General features: G+C 37.1%; 1 protein-coding gene across 1 annotated transcript in view; it reads left to right on the top strand.

The window, feature by feature from the left end:
- The window catches only part of NEK10 (NIMA related kinase 10), a 325,535-nt gene that overhangs the window by 87,166 nt on the left and 211,815 nt on the right, over window positions 1-26,554 (top strand). Inside the window, exon 24 of the mRNA XM_033864502.2 lies at window positions 17,525-17,600. Coding sequence (XP_033720393.1) covers window positions 17,525-17,600 — 76 coding nt within the window. The remainder of the gene's footprint in view (window positions 1-17,524; window positions 17,601-26,554) is intronic.

Genomic DNA, 26,554 nt, shown 5'->3' with positions numbered 1-26,554 from the left:
GGGAGCAGTGTGGATGAAGAGGTCTCAGGGAGCAACGTTCAGTTGATAGATTTTCACTGAATGCCCATGAGTTCAGCCTCACTCTGCTTGGTGCTTTTCTGGTTCAGCTTCTTTGCAAAATGTCTATTTTTCTTCTAGTGACAAAGAGAACTCAATTTACTGGTAGCACCATGTGTGAGTATGGGACAGGACCTGGGGACTTGACTTTAATTCCTGGGGACTTGATTTGTACTTCACTTCTGCCTTGGGCAGCACCCTTTTGGCCTTTCTATTCTCAGGCACATGGGTTAGGACGCCTGCTGTGTACCATCCTTCCTCTACTTCCCATCTTCCAAAAATTCATTGGAATATATCATCCTCTGTTGTCACATCTCATTGTCCCTGTGGGTATCTTTTCAAGGAAAATTCCTTTCCCTTCACTTTAGCAAGGTTTTGAGAGCTAGAAGAGATAAACACATAAGTCAGTCCATCCTTTAACCCAAAATGGGCAGGCTAGTTACATTATTAAGTCCACACATTGAACTTAACAAAATACCCCACTTCCCTTGTTTGCTCTATAACTTTAATAAATATACTTATACTTTACTCACACTCAAATTGTAAAGGATTCCCTAGAAAAAGTTACTTTGTTTTACAAAAATAATAAAACCTTAATTTTTTTTCTTTGTCCTGCCCCTCATTGCAAGTCTGCCTAACCTTATTCTTATTACTATTTATTAGGCTTATACTTAAGTGTTATTAATTTAAAAATTATTTTCAATTTTTTAGACTTTTTAGCTTTAAGTGAGGCAATATTTTTCTAGTTTCAAATAAAGAAGCAGTGATAAATCTCAGAACAGAATTTTATCCTAGTTCAGTTTCTCTCCACTAAAGTAATTATTTGCAGGACATGAATGGGCTGCCATTATTTTCAATGAGTATAAAATGATTTTATGACTATGAAGATAATCCATAGAGAACTGACATCACTATTTAAAAATATTTAAAATAAAATATAGTGATGAAATATGTTTTTCAGTGTTTATCACTATTGATATAAATATGGACATTAGACACTCTTGTTTCTAAGAAGGGTTATCGTTAAATTAAAATCTTACGGCATTAATTTGAAACGAAATGTATAAAATTCCCATAATTTGAGAGGTTTAAATAAAGTTGCAATTCATAAAGCCTATAAAAATGGGCCGTGGTACACACGTGAAAGCATATCTCAAAAGAGGGACAACTGTGTCGTATTTTATTTTTCTCTTTTCTTTTGCTAGGTTTATTTACTCCCAGAAAAGAAGCACAGAATTACCAAGTGATGTTTAAGATGCATGAGACAAAATATATTGAAAATATGACCAGAAAAAAGAGTTGTAGAAAAACTAAAATTGCCTTCTTCTCCTCTTTTTTCTCAATGTAGGTGAATGAGATGATTTAAGATTGAGCTTGGTTTGCAATTATTTATATAGCAAGTGGAGTTTGCCTTCATGAGGCAGAAGAAAGTAATAACATATTTGGGTATGTGTAGTTTTACAAATGGTATCTAATTTAATGTCTAAATATGTTTACATTTAAAAGATTGGATTTTTCAATGATTTGGGCCATGAAACATGCCCAGATCTCGCCCCCGAGTATATTTACAGACTTGGAGGCCACACAAGGGAGCAGACCCTGACTCAGGGGCACACCAGGTGAAGCCCAAAGTTGGCCCTAAATGCTGCCAGCTGCCTGCTGCCAAGTAGGAGAGAATCTGCTGAAAGGGAACTTGCCTCTGAACCCACCATTTCACATTTCTTGGCTTTTCAAATACACATTTTAATGTAAAACCTGCATGCCCCCTTTTCTTCCCTGCTCCCAAATATAAAAGGAAGAAAAAGGAAAAAACAAAACTCATTAAGCTATAGGTAATAGATTTCAGACATGGGCTTTGGCGCATGACTCAAGAGGTCACATGTTCATCCTGCAACCAAACAGGCCGTGCATATTTCTAGATGTTTCTCCAATGACATGTGGCTGTTGCTACTGGTAATAACAAGGGCATACTCAAGTCAATGGAACATTTATCAAAGGCTCAAATGCTCATCAAATGCCATTGTATGCTAGACATGTGGGGGTGGGTAGAAGGTGAAAGCCATGGTCTCTGTCCCCTGAGTCTTACGGGAAGGACTTTCAGTTCTTCACTCAGCAATTATTTTCTGAGCTGCCGTATCCTGTGGTGAACAAGGCAAGCATTCCAGACATGATCACTATCTTCATGGAGCTTATAGTTGTATTACAGGATGATAAAGCCTAGAGTATTGTCTATGCAAAATATATTAGGATGGGACATGTTATGCTGTAGTAATAAGTAATGTGAAAGTCTCAGCAGCTTAAAACAGTGGCAAACTACAGCCTGTGGGACAAATCCAGCTGTGGCCTGTCTTCTTACGCCCTGTGAGTTCAGAGGGTTTTACATTTTTAAATGGTGTTAAAAGGAAGAATATATGGCAGTTACCATATATGGCCCCAACAGCTTAAATATTTATCATCTGCCCCATTATAGAAAAAGTCTGTCCACCATGGCTTAAAACAGCAAGGTCTCTGTCTTGTTCATAATACATGAGCATTGTAGGTCAGTAAGGGAGCTGTGCTCAGAGATCAGGCTGGCTGAAGACCTCCATACCTGCTTCCACATCAGAGGTAGGGAAGAGAGAGCATGGCAAACCATACCTCAGCTCTCAAAGCTCTGCCCTGAAGTTTCAGATATTACTTCTGCTCAGAATTCATTGGTCAAAGCCAGCCAAGTTCACCAGGGTGAGGATATGTTCCTCCCCCAGAAAGAATGTGGGTGAGCAGTTATATAGTCTTCCACAACTATCACGCACAGGAGAAAATGTGACTAATTCCGCCTGGGGGAGCCTTCTGGTGAGGAGCTGGGCAGGACAGGTAACAGCGTTTCAGGTAGGGGTACAGCAAATGCAAAGGATTAGAGACCCAAATCAGTACAGCGTGCCGAGGGGCTAGCAAGATGCTCAGTAGAGGCTTTGGTGGGTGAGAGCTGGGACTCTGACATCTGTTCAGAGATTTAGCTTCAAGATTTCAGACTGAAAACTATGTGATCAGATTTAGGATGGAGAGATCATTGTGATGGCAGGTGAGGGGGCACCGTGGAGAACAACTGGAGACAGATCCCCAGTATAGGAGGTGGATCGGTTTGGATATATTTGGGTGCAAAAAGCCAGGATGCCAATGGTTTAATACACGAGGACACGTAGTTATCTCATAACAAAGGAAGTGGAGGTGAGCAGTGCCAGGACTGGTTCAGCAGCTCAAGGAGGTCAGATACAATCTAGGTTTTTCTGTTCTTTCTCTCCATTTTCTTCAGCAGATTGGCCAGAGCTCCAGGCATTATTACCAAATCCAAAGACAGGAATCAGGGTGGCAGTTAGGGTGAAAGATCAGATTCTTCTTTTTGAATAGCTACTCCTTTTATCATAGAAGAAAATCTTTTACAGGGGTCTTTCACAGGGATTCCTGTTAGACTTATTACATTATTTTGGCCAAAGCGAACTCATGCAACCACCCCTGACTGTAAGGGAGACTCTCTAGGTGAGCTCCCAGCCTGTACAGCTGGAGATGGGAAAGGGAGGTGGGGGTGGTCAATGGCTTTTGGAGAGCTAGTCTGTGGTATTTGCCGCTAAAGCTCTTGCAATTTTCCGTAAAGACGTGTAAGTTTTACCCATGGCAGCAGAAGAAAAGGATATGGCAGAAGGATTATACTCAGCAGTTATTTGGGACCCAGAGTTAAAAAGGTTGCTAGCCAGTTAATGAGGTGTGACAACAGTTGAGAAAGAGTCTGAGTTTATGAAGATTGTGACACCATTGACAGAGAATTAGGTGAGGAAATTTAAGGTGTGAGATTTCTAACATGCTAAGTTAGAAATGCGATTATAGCCTTTTCCTGGTTAAAATTCTTCAAGTAGCTCCCCATGACATTTAAGATAGAGTTTAGATTCCCTAGGGCACCCAAGGCCCTTTCCTCCTGATCTCTCCTTGCCTTTTGCTCTGGACTCATGGGACAGATTTCTGTTTCCTGAATAGACCAGTCTGTGGTTGTATTGCTCTGTGGCTTCCAAAGTGTTACTCTCTCGGTCCAGAATGCCCTGCTGCTACTCACTTCTAATGCCACTCCTCCAGGTGGCATCTTTGATGTCCTCATCCAATAGGTTCCGAGTCTGGGCTTCCTTAGTACACTGGCCTGGCCTCGCTCACTGCACATAAGACATTGGTTTATTGCCAATCCCTCCTTGAGGTAAGGGAAACCAATTTCCTTGACTTTGTTCCTCTCAAAGCATTTAATAAATATTTGTTGAATAAATAGTTAGAAGAATGAATGAACAAGTGAATGAATGAATTTTGAGATCTTGATATGATAGCCAAGATCGCCTAAGCAGAGTGCTTTAATGCAAGAGGAATTGGGGATTAAGGTGGAAAGCAGGTCCATAAATGGGGAAAGATACAAGCAGTTCCCACTATCATCTCAGCAAACAGTGTAACCCAAAGTTATCTAAAGGAAAGATTTTACTTTCTGAATGCCACCAAAATTTGAGAAATCAAATTAGACCTGTCTTGATATTGAAGAATCCCTGGCATTTTAAGTGTTTCTAAAGGATTAGAGGATTTTAATTATTGTTGGTTGGCTCAACTGTGGCTGAGAAATCTGTGTCATTAGAGGAAAAATGAATTAGTTAGGTCTCTTGACCTAACTTCTTGTTTTGAGCCTGTTCTGTGGTTTATTTCCTATTAATCAGATTTAGTGTCTATACGAGTTGAGCTGACACAGAACTTGAGTGCTCTCAAAGGTCTACAGAATATTGAGTCACTTGTATTGCATACCCTCATAGCATCTGTTGTTGGAAGGGTAGCCACAGAATTTCTGGTATTTCTCTCATGTCGCCCTCATGTTACTAAAAAACAAGAATGTTTTCTGTCAAGTCCACCACAGTTTCCTTATATTGCCATGAAGAAGTATTGAAGCAAATTCAGTCAAATCCAACTTCTAAAAAAATTTTAAGATTATTGATTTTATGACCATTAGTGGGTCATTCTGCAGTTCTGAGATTTGAATAGCAGTTGCATTGAGGAAAAGATGAGAATAGTAATCGGGAGAAAGTCACAGCAGGGTGAGTTCCTAACGCTGGTGGTTAGTCTCTTCTGGTGAGACAATAGGCTGGGTGAGAGAATATGGAGGCACCAAATCTTTACCACTTTAGGAAAAACTTAGAAATAAAGACTTTCCAATGTTGGGTTAATCAGAAGTTTTGGATTTATATGTCCATATAAAAGCACCAAAGATGAAAGATAATAAAGTAGAGATTATTTTAGTGTGTGTTTTCATATGGGCATATTGGGATATAATTTAGTTCTTTGAGAAAATGTTTAATATAAGAAGTAGAATCTGATGTGCTCTGGACACATTATTTTTATTCTGGGAGATTTCCCGAAGTGTGTTCTGTGAAGCAGCATTGAGAGTAGGTGGGAGTGTCTGTTTTTACAGAGACTAATTCAGCAATGTATGGTACTACACATCTGATTTTCTGATCAGTCTGCCCACCCTCCTAAGTGTAATGAAGGCATTGGAGCCTTTTAGATTCTTGAATCATGCCACAAACAGTGGCAGACCATATACATTTGTTCTCTTTATCTATGTGTTTGTTATCATTTGTTTTGTTTGTTTTGATTTTTAGATTCCATATATAAGCACAATCCTATGGTATTTGTCTTTGTCTGACTTACTTCACTAAGCATAATGCCCTCTAAGGCTGAGTAATATTCCACTGTGTGTGTGTGTGTGTGTGTATTTATATATATATATATATATATATATATATATATATATATATATATATATCACACCATCTTTATCCATTCATCTCTTGATGAGCACTTAAGTTGCTTTCATATCTTGGCTATTGTAAACAATGCTTCAGTGAACATAAGGGTGCGTATATATTTTTGAGTTAGTGTTTTTGTTTTCTTTGGGTAATATTCAGAAGTGAAATTGCTGGATTGTATCGTAGTTCTATTCTTAATTTTTTGAGGAACATCCATACTGTTTCCATAGTGGCAGTACTAATTTACAATCCTATCAATAGTACACAAGGGTTCCCTTTTCTCTACATCCAACATTTGTTATTTGTGGTCTTTTTGATAATAGCCATTCTGACAGGTATGAGGTGATATCTTACTGTGTTTTGGGTTAGCATTTCCCGGATGATTAGTGACATTGAGCATTTTTTCATGTGTCTGTTGGCCAGCTGTATGTCTTCTTTGGAAAAATGTCTGTTCAGGTCCTCTGCCCATTTTCTAATCAGTTTTCTTTTTTATGTTGAGTTGTATGGCTGTTTATATATTTATATGTCATTTGCAAATATCTTCTCCCATTCAGTGGGCAGCCTTTTCATTTTCTTGGTATCTCCTATAGCTGTGCAAAAGATTTTTAGTTTGATGTAGTTCAATTTGTTTATCTTTGCTTTTTTATTTCCCTTGTTTGAGGAGACATATAAAAAAAATCCTAAGACCAATTTCAATGCCAAACAATGCCTGTTTTCTCCGAGGAAATTTATGGTTTCATTTAAGTCTTTAATCCATCTTGAATTTATTTTTTTGCATGGTGTGAGAAAGTAGTCCAGTTTGATTCTTTTGCATGTAGCTGTTCAGCTTTCCCAACACCATTTATTGAAGAGGCTTTCTTTGCCCCATTTTATAATCTTACCTTTGTCATAGATTAATTCACCACATAAGCATGAGTTTATTTCTGGGCTCTCTATTCTGTTTCATTCACTTATGTGTTTGTTTTTGTGTCAGTACCATACTGTTTTGATAGCTGTAGTTTTGTAGGATAGTTTGAAATCAGGGAGCATGATACCTCCAGCTTTGTCCTTTTTTTCTCAAGATGCCTTGGCTATTCAGGGTCTAATTTCCATAGAAATTAGAATTATTTGTTCTAGTTCTGTGAAAAATGGCTTTGGTATTTTGACAGGGATTGGATTGACTCTGTAGATGTCCTTGGGTAATATGGTCATTTTAGCAATATTAATTCTTCCAATACATGAGCATGGTGTATCTTTCCATTTGTTTGTGTCGTCTTCAATTTTCTTCATCAGTGTATTATAGTTTTCTGAGTACAAGTCTTTTAGGTCTTTGGTTAGGTGTATTCCTATGTATTTTATTCTTTTTTGATGCAATTGTAAATGGAATTGTTTTCTTAATTTCTGTTTCTGATAGTTTGTTGTTAATGTAAAGCATGCAATGGACTTCTGTATATTAATTTTGTATTCTGCCACTTTACTCAATTCATTTATTAGTTCTAATAGTTTTGGTAGCATCTTTAGGATTTTGTATATATAGTATCATGTCACCTGCAAACAGTGAGTTTTACTTCTGCCTTTCCAATTTGGCTTCCTTTTATTTCTTTTTCTTGTCTGATTGATATAGCTAGGAGTTCCAATGCTATGTTGAATAAAAGTGGCAAGACTGGGCATCCTGTCTTGTTCCTGATCTTAGAGGAAATTCTTTCAACTTTTCATCATTGAGTAAATGATGAAAGTAAATAAAGGTTATATATGGTCTTTATTATGTTGAGGTATGTTCCCTCTGTACCCACTTTGTTGAGAGTTTTTATCATAAGTGGATGTTGAATTTTGTCAGAAGCTTTTTCTGTGTCTATTAAGATGATCATATGATTTTTATTTTTCAGTTTGTTAATGTGGTGTATGATATTGATTGATTTGTGGATGTTGAACCATCCTTGCATCCCTGGGATAAATCCCACTTGATCATGGTGTATGATCCTTTTAACGTATTGTTCACTTCAGTTTGTTAATGTTTTGTTGAAAATTTTTGCATCTATATTTATCAGTGATACTGACCTGTAAATTGTGTGTGTGTGTGATGTATTTGTCTGATTTTGGTATCAGGTTGATTCCGGCCTTATAGAATGAGTTCAGAAGTATTTTTTTCCTCTTTAATTTTTTGGAATAATTTGGAAAGGATAGGTGTTAATTCTTCTTTAAATATTTTATAGAATTCACCTGTGAAGCTGTCTGGTCCTGGAATTTGGTTTGTTCAGAGTTTTTTATATTATTATTATTACTGATTCAATTTCCTTACTGGTAATTGGCCTGTTCATATTTTCTATTTCTTGTTTAGTCTTGGGAGATTGTATGTTTCTAGAAATTTATCCATTTCTTTTAGGTTACCCATATTATTGACATGTAATTGTTCATTGTTATCTCTTATGGTTCTTTTATTTCTGTGGTGTCAGGTGTAACTTCTCTTTCATTTCTGATTTTATTTATTTGGGCACTCTCCCTTTTTTCTTGATGAGTCTGTCTAAAGGTTTATCGATTTTGTTTATCTTTTTAAAGAACCAACTCTTTATTTCATTGATTTTTTTGTATTGTGTATTTAGTCTCTATTTCACTTATTTCCACTCTGATCTGTAATATTTTTTTCATTCTACTAACTTTGGGTTTTACTTGTTGTTGTTTTTCCTAGTGCTTTTAGGTGTAAGATTAGATTTTGTTTTAGGGTTTTTCTTATTTTCTGAGACAGACTTGTATTGCTTTTAGAACTGCGTTTGCTGTATCTCATAGATTTTGGATTGTTGTGTTTCCATTTTCATTTGTCTCAAGGTTTTTTTTTTTTTCTCTTTGATATTTTTCACTGACCCATTAGATGTTTAGTAGCATATTGTTTGGACTCCATGTGTTTGTGTTTTTTACAGTTTTTTTTTTCTTTTTTAGTAGTTGATGTCTAGTCTCATACCATTGTGGTCAGAAAAGATGCATTATGTGATTTCAGTCTTCTTAAATTTATTGAGACGTGGTTTGTGGGCTAGCACATGATCTATCCTGGAGAATATTCCATGTGCACTTGAAAAGAATGTGTATTCTGCTTTTTTTGGTTGGAATGTTTTGCATATATCTATTAATATACAGATTAATATATCTAATCTATACCAGATTGCTGGTATAATGTGTCATTAAGACCTTACTGATTTTATGTATGGATGATCTGTCCACTGATGTAAGTGGGGTGTTAAAGTCCCCCATTATTATTGTGTTACTGTCAATTTCTACCTTTATGTCTGCTAATATATGCTTTATATATTTAGGTGCTCCTATGTTGGGTATGTATATATGTATGTATACATAAGTATATATTCTCTTGTTGAATTGATCCTTTTCTCATTATGTAATGTCCTTCTTTGTCTCTTGTTACAAATCTTTGTTTTAAAGTCTATTTTGTCTAATATCAATATTGCTTCCTCTGCTTTTTTTTTTTTCATTTCCACTTGCATGGAATATCTTTTTATATCCCCTCACTTTCAGTCTGTGTGTGTCTTTAGGTCTGAAGTGAGTCTGTTATAGGCAGCATATACGTGAGTCTTGTTTTTGTTTCCATTCAGCCATTCTATGTCTTTTGATTGGAGCATTTATTCCATTTACATTTAAAGTAATTATGGATAGGTATGTTCTTATTGCCATTTTGTTAACTATTTTCTGGATTTTAGGGAATTCCATTTTAGACTTGATTAGACTTTCACTTGTTGAATTAGAAATAATATTGTAAATATCAGCTGTACTTCATTTGGAGGAAGGTCAGAGGGAAGTTTTGGGGGTAGGGATTAGAAATCTGCATGATCTACAGAGGCAGATGTGCCAGTGGGACAGGGATTTTCTGAGGAAAACTTTCTGAGCATCTTTCTGGGAAACACTTCTCATCCCCTGTGCAGCCCTACACTGACAGGATGTTACTGAATGTAACATACTGAATGTAACATACTGATGTTGCTATGAAAGTTGAAGGTTACCTCTGCATTTACTGAAGCAGAAGGAAAGGGCAGAATAGTGGATGTAGTGGGGTTGCAAGGTGGACATCTTTCTTCTGGTTTCTTGTATAGTTATGCTCAAGCAGAATCTTCTGTCATTGCCAAGTATTATGGGGATCTTAACTTATCACTTCCTAAAATTGTCAGAGTCACTCCTTGTTTTTATTTTGCTCAGGAAAGACATTTTAAAATGACACAAATTTTAGCTATGCTTTGAAGGATAGGAGAAACTGCCCATAACTACATCTCTTGATTATTTACTATGAGATAAAAGTTATACATCCTTTATCTCATCCAATACTCTCAAGCACATTCCCATCTTTACAGATAATGAAGAAGTTTAGAGAGGTTAGGAAAGTTGCTTAAATCACCCAAGTAATTGGTTGACAGAGCCAGGGATGAACCATGTCTGCTTCTAGAGTTCATCTTTTAACCGAGTCTCTTTATAGTATTCCCTTAGGGAAGCCATTTCAGGCAAAGAAAAAGGCAGGCTTAAGGGCACCCAGGTGCTCATAATCAAGTGTGGTACAAGGGTGAGGCCAATACTTTGTTGGAGTGGACATTTAGATTGGCTGATAATGAGAGAGGTCAGTCATCTGAGCATGGCCTGCAGAGTCCTTTATCCCTGATTCTCTACCCTCTGGCAAGCCTGGCTTTTTCTCAGTTCCTCAGTGGACCATGCTCCCTTGATCACAGGACCTTTGTATATGTAGCTTCCTCAGCATGGAAGTCTCTTCTCCTCTTTCTTTTCTTACCTAGTTAACACCTGCCCTCCTTCATATATTCATTCAACCATTTTATCACAGAAGCTTTTCCTGATCAGCTGTGTCCCTTACATTACCCTCTCATAATATCATATATCTACCTGTTCTTTAATGATCTTATCCTAACTGTAAATTTACATTTATATGTATGATTCTTGGTTTAATGTGTATCTCTGCCGTTGGTCCTAAGGGTTGTGTCAATATGGATGGTTTCTTACCTAGTTAACACCTGTCCTCCTTCATATATTCATTCAACCACCATTTTATCACAGAAGCTTTTCCTGATCAGCTGTGTCCCTTACATTACCCTCTCATAATATCATATATCTACCTGTTCTTTAATGATCTTATCCTAACTGTAAATTTACATTTATATGTGTGATTCTTGGTTTAATGTGTATCTCTGCCACTGGTCCTAAGGGTTGTGTCAATATGGATGGTTTCTGATGTGGTTACCATCTTATCTTTAGTACCTAGCCCGTTACCTGGAACATAGTATATACTTAGTGGATATTTGTTGGACAAATAAGTGAATCAGTGAGTACATGTACCATCTTGAAGGCCAGATAGGGCAGCTGGAAACTTTATAAAGAATAGTAATCAGGAGACCTTCTGATACTTAATGGGGACCTACTGTGATGAAGGCAGGGGTTGGTAGATTTTCCCACTGTTAAATACTTTGTAGAATAGATTATAAGGAAAAGCTTTCTGATGAGGTACACCTGAGTTATTGCAGGAGTAGAGAGGGCCTGGGCTACTGGCATATTTAAACTGTGATCACAGAAACAATTGGAAATTCAGATATAAGACCTGGTGAGTGAGTAAGTATAGGAGCAAGAGAGACGTGTCAGAGACTTCAAGCCTAGGCAGTGGGGAAGATGTGATGTTATCTGCGGTTTGGGATATCCCAGATGGGGTGTGAAGAGGCAGGTGCTTCATAGGGCTAGGGGTGAATCCCCAGACAAAGACTAGGGCTTTCTGTCTTGGCTGTGAACTTGGGAGCTTCTGACAGACATGTGATGGATGAAAGCTCATGTGGAGAAGAATGGGAACACTTTATATCTGTGCAGTATTTCCAAATGCTTCTCATCCATTGTCATAGTTTTATTTGAGAAACCCCTGCAAGAAGTAAGTTTATAGGCCATTTTTTTGAGAACACAGAGTAGTGAGTGATGTAACCAATGTTGCACAGATAGTAAACAACAGAGCAAGAATCTAGGGTCTCAACCACACATCTTTTCCATCTGAAAGTTGACAGCTTCAGGCTGTAGCATAAAGATTCTACAGTCTTTAACATTTTTGGTATCATTTGTTCTACCAAAGGAGAGGGTTTTTACCCTTTTTAATATGTGCTATATATAAAATGTTTTCTGTTGTCATTTTTAAATTTCTATTTTAGCACATGAATGCTGTTATGACCACACTTTCTGAAATAAAACCTTTTCCTCCACTCCAAATATGGTCACAGATGTGGAAAGAGTAATAAAAACATTAATGCTGCTACCAGAATTTTCTAAATAGCCAAACAATATTAGATTTTTTCCTCTTTAAGAGTACTTCTTGACCATCGGTGATTTTGCAAACAGCTGTCCAAGTTTCTGCCATTGTCTCAATTAACTGGAGTGAGTAGAGTCATTGTGAGTGCCACTCCTTGGTTTTTTGCCTTTCAAAATCAGTGGCATTTTTATAGAAACAGGATAATTTCTATGTAGCATTAGAACTAAAAGTCAAAGTATTATTTTAGATAGTAAGTTGGTCAAAGTTTATGTATGCCAAAATTATAGTGAGCTCCCCAAAATATTGAAACACTATGCTATTTCTACCAGTTTTCTCCATTGCACTATAGAGAAATGGAAAAGTTATAGCAAGCCATCTAGCTTTTGCATAGTTCTTAAAAACACCTTGTAGAGCTTAGCCCTCTCATTTGTCAGTAGTACTACTGTATCGAGAGGACAGATAGATAAATATACTCAGACATATGCATATATGTCTATATATGTATCGAAAGATACATCTCCATCTGTCTACAGTGATAAACCACACAAAATCTTTGCTCTCATGAATCTTGCATTCTGGTTAGGAATTACAGACCCCAATACGTAAATGAATATTACGTAAATAAAAACAAAGAAAGTAATTTCAGATTGAAAGATAGTAAGAATTAAATAAATATAATAGGAGAGTATTGAGGAAAGGGATGAGTTTTTTTTGTTTTTGTTTTTGTTTTTGTTTTTGTTTTGCGGTACGGGTGCCTCTCACTGCTGCGGCCTCCCCCACTGCGGAACACAGGCCCCAGATGCGCAGGCCCAGCGGCGACGGCCCACGGGCCCAGCCACTCCGCGGCACGCGGGATCCTCCCCGACCGGGGCACGAACCCGCGCCCCCTGTATCGCCAGGCAGACTCCCAACCACTGCGCCACCAGAGAAGCCCAGGGATGAGTTTTTGATAATATGGTCAAGAAAGACCGTTCTGAAAACCCAGATCATGTATGGCCTTTTAGGCCTTGTAGTTTGGTCTTTATTCTTAGTATCTATCAGAAGCCTTTAAAGAATTTTAACCTTTAGGTAGTGATATCTGCTTTAGGTCTTTCAAAGATCATTGTGACTCTGGTATGGAGAATTATGTTTTGGAGGGTAGTGATGGCTGTGGGGAGTCTGCTTAGAAAGTATAGTTCAGTAGCCTCGATGAGAGTTCGTGGTGTCCTGGACTAGGTGATAGTGGTTGTATTAATTATCCATTATTGTGTAACCAATTACCACAAAGCTTAGTGGCTTAAGACAACAAACATTTATTTTCTCACCATTTCAAGGGGCAGGAATCCAGCAGCAGCTTAGCTGGATGATTCTGGCTCAAGGTCTCTCATGAGGCTTCAGTCAAGCTGTCAGCCAGGGCTGCATCATCTGAAGCCTTGACTTGGCCTGGGTGTCCACTTCCAAGAAGGCTCACTCACATGGTGGGCAATTAGTTCTGGCTTTTGTCTGGAACTTGGCCTCTCATTCACCAGGACCCCTCTTCTCTATGTGGCCTCTTCAGCAGAATAGCCTGGACTAGGCAAATATTTCTTAACTATAACATCAAGGGACTTCCCTCGTGGTCCAGTGGTTAAGTCTCCGTGCTCCCAATGCAGGCGGCCCAGGTTCGATCCCTTGTCGGGGAACTAAGATCCCACATACTGCAACTAAGCCTGCGTGCTCTAGAGCCCACACACCACAACTAGAAAGCCCACACGCTGCAACTAGGGAGGCTCACTTGCCAAAAGAAGACCCAGCACAGCCAGAGTAAAATAAATAAATGAAAATAAACTATAACATAAAAACCATAATATATATATATAAATTAATTCATTGAACTTCGTTAATGTTTAAAATTTCTGTTCTATGAAAGTTATTACTAAGAGGATGAAAAAACAAGTTGAAGACAAGGAGAAAATATTTGTAGATCATCTATCTGACAAAGAATTAGTATCAATAATACAAATAATAAGAAAGCTCAGTAATAAGAAAACAAACAACCCCATGACAAAATGGGCCAAACTTTGAACAAGCACTTCATTAAAGAAGATACACAGATGGCAAATAAATACATAAAAAATGTTCAGCACCATTAGTCATTAGGGAAATGCAAATGAAAGCTATACTGAGCTATCACTACATACTAGTTAAAATGGCTAATTAAAAAACCCCTGATAACTTAAAATGCTGGTGAGGAGGCAGAAGCAACTAGAACTCTCATACATTTCTGGTGAGAACACAATGGAAACTATTTTGGCTTGGTAGTTTTTTATGAAATTAAACATACACTTATCATAGGATCCAGTAATCCCACTCCAAGGAATCTATCAAAGAGAAATAAAAAATTATCTTCGCACAAAAATTTGTATGCAATTATTGCACTTACTTGGATGTGTAGTGCAATCTTGAATAGGAATGGTAAGAGTGGACATCCTTGCCTTTTTCTCTTTGTATCCTTGAGTTTATACTACCTTGTCTTAATTACTATGGACTTGTAATAATTCTTAATATACTATAGAAAACTTCGTCCTCTTTTATATTAAACTCCATGGCTCCTCTTGGCAGTTTCTATTTCTATATGAATTTTATACTCAATTTGTGAAGTTCTGCCCAAAATATGAAGACATATGATTGGAATTACATAAATTAGTTTAGGAAGAATGAAATCTATATAATATTGAAAATCCCAATCCATGAATTTGGACTTTCTCTCCATTAATTTTAATCTTCTTTAATGACTCTGTAACAAAATTTTATAATTTTCCCTGCATAGGTCTTTCATGTCCTTTGTCATATTATTCCTAGATATTTGTTCCTATGATGGTATTGTAATTAGTATGTTTTCTTTCTTTCTTTTTTTTTTGAAAGGAAAGAGAAAATAATGTTTTCTGATTTATTTGAAAAATTCAGTTATCAAGGCACATTAAAAATGTTCTTATATGACAATCTCTTCAAAATATCTATCAATATATTAACAAGATGGCTATATCTTTTTTTAATTTTTCTTTGCTTTAATTGAGATATAATTGACCTACAACATTGTATTAGTTTCAGCTGTGTAACTTAATGATTCGATATTTGTTATATACTGTGAAATGGTCACCATAAGTCAAGATAACATCCAGCCTTGTTTTTTTGATCTTAAAGGAAAGACATTCAATCTTTTAACATTAACTAGAAAGTTAGCAGTAGGTTTTTCATAGATGCCCTTTATCAGGTTAAGGAAATGCCTGTCTATTTTCCACTTTGCTAAAAGGAATAGATACTGAATTTTCTCAAATTCTTCTTATACAACTATTGAGATGTTTGTATGATTTCCTTCTCTAATGTTCTGATCTGGTGAACTATATTGATTAATTTTTAAATGTTGGATCAGCATTGTATTTTTGGCATAAACCCCACTTGGTTATTATGTGTTATCCTTTTTAATATATCCCTAGATTGGATTTACTTATTTTTTGTATCTATTCTCATGGGGAATACTGTTCTGTGCTTTTCTTTTCTTGTAATGTCTTTGTATGGACTTGTTCAGGGTAATGTTGACTTCATAAAATGAGTTAGGAAGTGTTCTCTCCTCTTCTATTTTCTGGTAGAGTTTATGCATAACTGATATTTATCCCTTAAGTGTTTGGTTGAATTTGTAAATAAAATGGTTTGGGCCTGATTTTTCTTTGTTGGCAGTATTGTATTCTGTTTTGATAAGAATTTGGGGCTTTAGAATTGAGCAACATCAAATTCATGTCTAACTCTGTTCATTTCTCCCTGAGAAACCCTGAGCAAGGCACTAATTCTCTTTGAGCCTCAGTTTCTTCATATATAAAATGGGTGGTTGTGAAGATTAAATAGCGATATACATCAGTTGATTATCACTATGCTATACTACACTTGCATATGTTAACTTATTCAGATTTTAATATTATAGCGCTACTATCTATATTATTACAATCACTATTTTACAGATAAGAAAACTATTGCAAAGAGAGATTAAATAACTTGCCCAGGGTTACTCAGGTAGCACATAATGAAGCCAGGATTTGAACTGAGCCTGTTTGGTTCCAGAGTCCTTGCCTTTAAGCACTAACAGGCACTAACTATAATAATTCCTATTGCACTGTGAGTATTAAAACAGACAATATATGTAAGCAGCTAAATTTGTGCTAGTTCAAGGTTGTTGTTTTGTAAATGGATATTATTATTAATAACATGAATTAATATTACTTTGAAGTCAAAGGTACTCCAGAATATTTTCAACCTGTCAAAGACACTTTAGAATAGATAATCAAATACTTTTTATTAAAATTCATTACTGTGAAATTCCATACATATTTAGTACACTTAAAAAGTGATATTGTGAACATCAAACTATTAGGAATAGCAACTTGAATTTTTGCCCTGGTTCAACACTGTCTTTTTGTTTAATTCTAGTAATTAAACCTCTTGAAATGTTTGTAAATCCATACAATGATAATAGGAATAATATCTGTTTCTACCACTTTGATCTAAGTTATTGAGTGGCTTAAAAAATAGAAGTATGTGAAGGTGCTTTGAAAAATATAGCTAATGCTAATATTAAATATAAATATTTAGTGTTGTAGTTTAAAAATTAGAATCCATTGTATTAATATAATTATATTATTATATAAGTATTTTGAGATGATTGTGAACATTATTATTTACTATGACTTTGTACAAATAGATACCATCCATTTCAGGTTTTCAGACCTTCATGGTGATTATTTAGGCTTACCATATTTGTTTATTTTTTTAGCTGGATGAGGTGATGACTGCCATATGCCAAAACATTAGATTCATTTTATTTATTTGAAAATTATAAAGGGTAATCTAAAAAAGTAGAATCACGGGGCTTCCCTGGTGGCGCAGTGGTTGAGAGTCCGCCTGCCGATGCAGGGGACACGGGTTCATTCCCTGGTCCGGGAAGATCCCACATGCCGCGGAGCGGCTGGGCCCGTGAGCCATGGCCGCTGGGCCTGCGCGTCCGGAGCCTGTGCTCCACAACGGGAGAGGCCACAACAGTGAGAGGCCCGCGTACAGAAAAAAAAAAAAAAGTAGAATCACAAGTTCAATAAGTACTTTGTCCTATCTTCCAGTCAGAAAGACTCTTTTAATATTTTTTAATGAAACCTCATTATGTCAATATATATAGCATAATGACCTAATGTATGTACACCATTAATGAAGGCTGAGAGTGGTTCAGAAGATTGGCGCATGGGGCATTTTGACAGGGAAAACAAGAAAAGCTTTCTCTTGTGAATTGTAATAGCTTTTTTCTTTGTTTTGTTTTGTTTTGTTTTTGCAGAATGTTAAAAGCTAAGGAACAATGCTAATTCTGGGAAAATATAATCAAATTGTTTTGTTTCTTGAATTGTAGCTGACTTTGGCCTGGCAAAGCAAAAACAAGAAAGCAGCAAACTTACATCTGTTGTAGGAACAATTCTGTATTCCTGGTAAGGACAATTATTTTATGGCTCTCTAACACCTTTTTTTAACTGGTTTGGGCTTTCATTTCTTTTCTTGGCTTGCAAAGGAAAGATATTTACATATTTAATAAGTTTTCCTCAATTATCCAGGTAATACACATGTATAGAATCGTACCATTATGTGTTTAAAATAACAAACTATCTTTCCTTTAAGGTAACTCTGCCCCTCAATTACTTGTAATTGAAGTGATCTTTAGCACACAGTAGGTGTACAGAGTTGTTGAATGAATCTGTGAATGAATTAGTAGACTTGTTACGCAATATGACACTTGGAACATTTTATTGCATCTATTTTATATATGATTCTTTTACTCTCTTTCCATCTATAGACATTCAAGGTCAAGGAAAGGGTTTTTATGTCCTAATACCTGTCCCAGCATCTGGCAAATAATAGGTGCTGAATAAATTTTATTATGTGAATGAATAAATGATGATATATATACTTACACATATATTTACAAAGTTGGTGCTTCTTGGGTAAATGAGCATTATTTTGATGAATTGAGACTTTTTTAGCATGCTTTTTAGGGTTCCTTTGCAATCCATTAATTATCATGAAGTGAGAATCTTCTTTTGCTGATCACATATCATTTGTCTGAATCTGTTGAAATTAGCAAACAGATATGGTAGTCCGTAGATGCAGCAGATTTCAGGGAAATATTCTGAAATTTCATTTGTCGGGTCAAGCAATCAAGACGCTTCCATCTTCTTTTTTTAATCTGGTCTATTATGCAGCAGAGTCCTGGGGGTAGGATTCAGAATGAATCTTCTCCAAGGAGGGTGGAATTTGGAAATAACAGCTCCAGTTTACAAAGTGCTTTCATACAAGAATGTGCAACATAGTGTTTTTAAGGGGTGAATTTATTTTGCTAGAAATTTCTTACATCTTTGTTTTTGAAACTAGCTTCATGGGAAGATGTAGAGATTGGTGGCCAGGCTAATATTGTACCTTGAAAACTGATAGTTTATCTGGGCACTTAATCTCTTAATAATAAGGATATGACTCACCCATTACTTGTTGCTGGAATAATAGTTTTCATTTGTTCTACTTTGTATTCTTTTTCAAAAATAATAAAAGCTTAATCATAAAAGTGTTAAATAATCATATATTCCTGAACAGATTTGATTGTCAATCAAAATTACAGAACAAATAAAATACAAACTAAAAATAAGCACATTTATTCCCAAGACTGTGAATTCAGTTTAGAATTGCTATTATGATAATTTTGTGTGTGTGTTGAGGTGGGGGGCAGGAAATCTATAGAGTATGTAAGAAGAAATCTAAAACATGACAACTATTTTGTTTTATTAGCCCAAAGATGGATTCATATTTTCTTTTAATTTTTAAATTAACTACAGAGTTAGGAAAGCTGAACCTCCTAATACAGTTAAGGTATTATTTCACTTAGGAATATCACAAATGTATGACCGTTCATCTTTCTATCAAGCTCTTTGTTCTTTTAAATTGCTTTAAAATATTTATTTCTACTCCCTGATCCCACCTTCCTCTCTCCTGGTTGTTAGAAATGCCCCTTGTATTTTATAATACAAGGTTTTACAATAAACTTAGGCTCACAAACCAGAGTTAAAAGAACTCTGTTCTAAATTACATTCCATTACTTTCTTACTTCGGGATTTTCCAAAAGACAAGAATCCAAGTGAAATAGTTTATTTAGTAGGTGGTTCCATGAAATAGTGGTGGGGGGTCGGGGCGGGGGAGGAAATGAGACAGAGAAGGGAAAGCAGCCAGTACAGGAAACATTAATAATCAGATCCAGACTTCCCTGGTGGCGCAGTGGTTGAGAATCCGCCTGCCAATGCAGGGGACACAGGTTCGATCCCTGGTCCTGGAAGATCCCACATGCCACGGAGCAACTAAGCCCATGCACCACAACTACTGAGCCTGTGCTCTAGACCCCGTGAGCCACAACTACTGAGCCTGCATGCTGCAACTACTGAAGTCTGCGTGCCTAGAGCCTGGTGCTCCACAGTAAGAGGCCAACACAATGAGAAGCCTTCGCACCACAACTAAGAGTAACCCCCACTCACCTCAACTATAGAAAGCCCACACGCAGCAATGAAGACCCAACACAGCCATAAATAAATACATTTATTTTTAAAAAATCAGATCCATAGATTATTATCTGGGATACATTGTACGAGATGTTTCAGAGTTGTCCTATATGCCAAATTAAATGTAGGGGTTTTGGGGTTTTTTTCTTTTCTCAGCCACAAGTGACTAAGGGCTACTCCATGGGTGACCTTCAGTCACTCCTGGCCTCCTGGGGTGGCTGGGAGGAAGCCCCCAGGCAGAGAGTCATGGGACCTTGTTCACTGCATGATGTCAAGGACATGCACTGGAAATGTCAGCTGTATAATCTCTCAAATTCTAATTATTCCAAATTTAAGATGTTTCCTAATATATTGTTTGACATGTCCAATTACTTTTGAATATTTTTATATCCTTCCCTTTGGGTTTTCTCTGAGTTTGTGAATTGAACAAAAGTAAAACAAATATCACAGTCTCTACCCTGAGTCTCATACCTTCATGCCTTTTCTTGAATTGTCCCTTCATCTATTTCCAGGGTATTTCTCTCCACATTCTGTAATCTTTGTGTAATTCTTATGAGCTCCTCTGAGCCAATTCATGTGGACCTGGGATGCCTGCCCCAGCTCTCCACGTTCCCCAGAGTTTGATGTTCCCATATCATTTTGCTCTTTGCTTTTGCCTTTGCTTCCTCAGGTATTAACTTATTTAATAGCAGAAAGTTCTTTATCAACTTTTGCAGGAAGTGCCTGGGAGCATTCTCTTTTTTTTAATATTTGTTATTTATTTATTTGGTTGCACTGGGTCTTAGTTGCAACCGGTGGGCTCCTTGGTTGTGGCTCGTGGGCTCCTTAGTTGCAGCCAGCAGTCTCCTTAGTTGCAGCTGGCAGGCTCCTTAGTTGCAGCACATGGGCTCCTTAGTTTTGTCCGGCAGGATCCATAGGTGTGGCTCTCCTGCTCCTTAGTTGTGGCACATGTGCTCCTTAGTTTCAGCCAGCAGTCTCCTTAGTTTCAGCTGGCAGGCTCCTTAGTTGCAGCGCATGGGCCCCTTAGTTGTGGCAGGTGGGATCCTTAGTTGTGGCATGTGAACTCTTAGTTGTGGCATGCATGTGGGATCTAGTTCCCTGACCAGGGATCAGACCCAGGCCCCCTGCATTGGGACCTTGGAATCTTACCCACTGCACCACCAGGGAAGTCCCATCGGATCATTCTTTATATCTCAGCTGCTAGATAAGTGGTTTGTGGGCACTGGACTGATTGTGCTATGGGCACTGGACTGATTGTGCTGGAACAGAAGTTCCATAAAACCTTTTCTTATCTGATTATTATCTTATCTTATTTCTTATCTGATTATTATCATTATTAGGCAGGTCTTTATTATCCTTCTCATGGAGAATATTCTCCAAATATGGTCCTTGGTTCCATTTTTTATCTCTACGTCTTACTCCAATTCCAGAGTCCAAAACTGTACACTTCCTTCAACTGCATTTTCAGAGCAGAATTTAGAGTTTGACACTCTGAGATACATTTTGGGCTAGTTCTTCACAGAACGTTATTTGGGATTTCTGGATAATAAACAAGTATGATCTAATAAAAATAGAAAACTTTGACTAATCCTGGAATGGGAATTCTTTGCGACTTTATTGCTTAGTGTAATCCCATTCATGTTATTACATTAGATAATTTTTTTAAAGCTACTAAAGTTTTCATTGGATGGATCAAAATAAACCTGTAGGAAAACCTGAACAAGTAGACACAGTGAAACCTGCCCAACTTCTAACTGTACTTCTCAAGTTCTTAAGGAATCTCCAAGCTCTGAGACTCTTAATTGACTTAAAACACTTCAGTAGCCTCCAGTTCACACAGTTCACAGACCATGTCCTCAGTTGGGCTACAGGAGGACAGCCCTGCATTCTCTGTCTCTGCCATGTCTTCCTGCTGTACCTCCACCCAGACTTCACTACTCTTAGCTGCTCCCTGCATGTTCCCTGTGGCCACAGGGCTTTTGCACATGCTGCTCTCTCTGCCTGGAATACTGCTTTTCCCACTTGTCATCTGGTTAACTCTTCTCACCCTTCACCTCTCAGCTAGAATGTAGCCTCCTCAGGCAAACCCCCCAAAACAGGGCAGGATGCCCCTGGCCTACACACACCATGCACTTGTCCTTCACAAGGTGGAATTTTATATTTATTTTGTGATAGGCCACTATCCCCAGCACTGAGCCCGAGTGTGGTTTATAGGCTCACGAGAAATATTTACTATATGAGTGATCCAGTACTTGTATGACTATGAACAGTACCCGAAATAATGGTAATAAAATAAAGGAAATTTCTCCCTCACACTGTAACAAACCTTCCACCCCGTCAGCTGCCCCTTCACCTGTGCCTTCAGATTTCCAATGTGCGCCCACCGGGTGCTCCTCCTCCAGAGCTGCAGCTCACCTCCTTTCTTCCTCCTGCTCTCTGTTAAATGTTCCCTTCTGTAGAGAGGTTTTCCTGATCATCTGCCCCAAATAGCAACCTCCTTCAGACTCCATCCCTTTATTTTTTCATAGCATTTGTCTCTCTCTGGCATTATGTTGTATTTTGATTAGTGTATCATGTGTCTCCCACTAAAACACAGACTCCACAACAGTAGAGCTGTTAACTGTTTTGTTCACTGTTGTTTCCCTGCTCCTCTAGGAGCAGACTGACAGAATACTAATAAATATTTTGAATTATTAAAGTGAAAATAAGTTATTCTGGTTTTGTCTTAAAATGTCTTTTTTGAACTTTATTGAAGAGTAATTGGGAAAAATTGACAAATATAATTGTATATATTTAGAATGTATAACACGATTTGATATACATTTGTGAAATGATTACCAAGATCAGTATAATTAACAAATCCATCACCTCACATAATTAACGCTTTTTTGTTGTTGTTCTGAGAATACTAAGATTTACTCTCGGGACTTTTAAGTACACAGGAGCATGTTATTAACTATAGTCACCATGCCATACATTAGATCCTCAGAACTCATTCTTCTCATAACTGAAAATTTGTACCATTTGATCTATATCATCCCATTTCTTCCTCCCCCCAGCCTGTGGCAACTACCATTCTACTCTCTCTGTTTATACGAAATCAACTTTTTTTTTTTACTTTGTCTGGCTTATTTCAACTAGAATAATGTCCTCTAGGTTCAACCATGGTGTTGCAAATTACAAGATTTCCTTCTTTTTAATGGTTGAAAAATATAAATATTCCATTGTACATAATGTGTACCACATTCTGTGCTTTAATGTGATTAAAAATCCATGTGCATTTTTATCAAGCTCTAAGGCACTAACATATTTTTTAATTGAAGTATAGTTGATTTCCAATATTGTTAGTTTCAGGTGTGCAGCAAAGTGATTCATATTTTTTTAGATTATAATCCATTATACGTTATTACAAGATCATTGGTATAATTCTCTGTGCAGTACAGCATATCCTTGTTGACTATCTATTTTATATACAGTAGTTTGTTAATGCAGTACCCCCACTTCCTCACTTCCTCTCCTCTTTGGTAACCATAAGTTTGTTTTCTATGTCTGTTGAGTCTGTTTTTCTGTTTTGCTATACACTTATTTGTATTAGTTTTTAGATTCCACATATAAATGATATCATACATGACATGTCTTTCTCTAACTTATTTCACTAAGCATAATAATCTCTAGCTTCATCCACGTTGCTGCAAATGGCAGAATTTTATTCTTTTTTTATGGCTTAGTAGAATTTTGTTGTATATATATATAGATAGATAGATAGATAGATATGTATATATATCTATCTATATATATATATACACCACATCTTCCTTTTTTATTTAAAAAGTTATTGATGTAATATTGGTTTATAACATAAGTATCATGTGTAAAACATTATATTTCCTTTTTTTTTTTTTTTGCGGTACATGGGCCTCTCACTGTCGTGGCCTCTCCCATTGCGGAGCACAGGCTCCAGATGCGCAGGCTCAGTGGCCATGGCTCACGGGCCTAGCCGCCCTGCGGCATGTGGGATCTTCCCGGACCAGGGCACGAACTCGTGTCCCCTGCATTGGCAGGTGGACTCTCAACCACTGCGCCACCAGGAAAGCCCCATTATATTTCTTTTTCAGTATACAGTGCAGTGTGTTCACCACCAAAAGTTTAGTTTCTATCTGTCACCATACAACTGACCCACTTTGCCCATTTCACACCCCCCTCCCACCCCTTTCCATCTGGTAACCACTACTCTGTTCTCAGTATCTCCAGGTTTGTTTGTTTTGGTTATTTATTTTGTTTTGTTTTCTTGTTTTTTTTTTATATTCCATATGTGAGTGAAATCATACTGTATTTGTCTTTCTCCATCTGACTTACTTAATTTAGCATAAGATGTTCAAGGTCCATCCATGTTGTTGCAAATGGCAAGATTGCGTTGTTTTATGGCTGAGTAGTATTTCATTGTATATATATATATATATATATATATATATGTACACCACATCTTCTCTATCCATCATCTGTTGATGGGCACTTAGGTTGTTTCCATATCTTGGATACTGTAAATCATGAACATAGAGGTGAATATAAATTTTCACATTACTGTTTTCATATTCTTTGAATAAATACCCAGAAGTGGAATACCTGGATCATATGGTAGTTCTATTAATTTTTTGAGGAATCTTCATACTGTTTTCCATAACGGCTGCAGCAATTTAAAATTCTCTAATTTTATTAATTATACCAGCTACATACTTTCTCTCATAATTCTTTTTTTTCTTTTTTCTTTTTTTTTTTGTGGTACGCAGGCCTCTCACTGTTGTGGCCTCTCCCGTTGCGGAGCACAGGCTCCGGATGCACAGGTTCAGCAGCCATGGCTCATGGGCCCAGCTGCTCCGAGGCATGTGGGTTCTTCCCGGACTGGGGCACAAACCCACGTCCCCTGCATCGGCAGGTGGACTGTCAACCACTGCGCCACCAGGGAAGCCCTCATAATTCTTTTTTTAAAGTGAAGTCTAGTTGATTTACAATGTTGTGCCAATTTCTGCTGTATAGCAAAGTGACTCAGTTATAGAAATATATGCAGTTTTTTAATATTCTTTTCCATTATGGTTTATCCTAGGAGATTGGATATAGTTTCCTGTGCTGTACAGTAGGACCATATTGTTTATCCATTCTATATATAATAGTTTGCATCTACCAATCCCAAACTCCTAGTCCACGCCTCTCCCTCCCACCCAACCCTTGGAAGCCACAAATCTGTTCTCTATCTCTATGAATTTCTGCTTTGTAGGTAGGTGCATTTGTGCCATATTTTAGATTCCACATGTAAGTGATATCATATGGTATTTGTCTTTCTCTTTCTAACTTACTTCACTTAGTATGATAAACTCTAGTCGCATCCATGTTGCTGCAAATGGCAGTATTTTGTTCTTTTTAATGGCTGAGTAATATTCCATTGTATATGTGTACCACATCTTCTTTATCCATTCATCTGTCAATGGACATTTAGGTTGTTTCCATGTTTTGGCTGTTGTGAATAGTGCTGCCATGAACACAGGGGTGTATGTATCTTTTTGAATTATAGTTTTGTCCGGGTATATGCCCAGGACTGGGATTGCTGGATCATATGGTAATTGTATTTTTAGTTTTCTGAGACAGCTCCATACTGTTCTCCATAGTGGCTGCACCAATTTACATTCCCACCAACAGTGTAGGAGGGTTCCCCTTTCTCCACACCCTCTCCAGCATTTACTGTTTGGAGACTTTTTTGATGATAGCCATTCTGACCAGTGTGAGGTGATACCTCACTGTAGTTCTGATTTGCATTTCTCTAATAATTAGTGGTATTGAGCATCCTTTCATGTGCCTACTGGCCATCTGTATGTCTTCTTTAGAGAAATGTCGATTAAGGTCTTCTACACATTATTTCATTGGGTTGTTTTTTTTTTGTTGTTGAGTTGTATGAGCTGATTGTATATTTTGGAGATTAAGCCCTTCTCAGTCGCATCATTTGCAAATATTTTCTCCCATTCTGTAGGTTTCTTCATTTTTCTTTTTTATGGTTTCCTTTGCTGTGCAAAACCTTGTAAGTTTGACTAGGTCCCATTTATTTATTTTTGTTTTTATTTCTATTGTCTTGGGAGACTGACCTAAGAAAACACTGCTGTAACTTATGTCAGAGAACGTTTTGCCTGTGCTCTCTTCTAGAAGTTTTATGGTATTATGTCTTATGTTTGAGTCACTATGCCATTTTAAGTTTACTTTTGTGCATGGTGTGAGAGTGTATTCTAACTTCATTGATTTACATGCAGCTAACTTTCCCAGCACTACTTGCTGAAGAACTTCTTCCCATTTTATATTCTTGCCTCCTTTGTCAAAGATTAATTGACCATGTGGATTTATTTCTGGGCTCTCTATTCTGTTCCATTGATCCTTATGTCTATTTTTGTACCAATACCACACTGTTTTGATTACTGTAGTTTTGTAGTATTGTCTGAAGTCTGGGAGAGTTATGCCTCCTGCTTTGTTTTTTTTCCTCAGCATTGCTTTGGCAATTCTGGATCTTTTATGGTTCCATATAAATTTTTGGATTATTTGTTCTAGTTCTGTGAAAAGTATCATGGGTAATTTGATAAGGATCATATAAAATCTGCAGAATGCTTTGGGTAGTCTTGTTCCTGATCTTAGTGGAAATGCTTTCAGTTTTCCACCATTGAGGACAATGTTGGCTGTGGGTTTGTCATATATGGCCTTTATTATGTTGAGGAAAGTTCCCTCTGTGCCTACTTTCTGCAGAGTTTTGATCATAAATGGGTGTTGAACTTTGTCAAAAGCTTTCTCTGCATCTATTGAGATGATCATATGGT

The sequence above is a fragment of the Tursiops truncatus genome, chromosome 10 (assembly GCF_011762595.2).
Source record: "Tursiops truncatus isolate mTurTru1 chromosome 10, mTurTru1.mat.Y, whole genome shotgun sequence".
Taxonomy (NCBI): domain Eukaryota; kingdom Metazoa; phylum Chordata; class Mammalia; order Artiodactyla; family Delphinidae; genus Tursiops; species Tursiops truncatus.
This window is presented reverse-complemented; position numbering and strand designations above follow the sequence as displayed.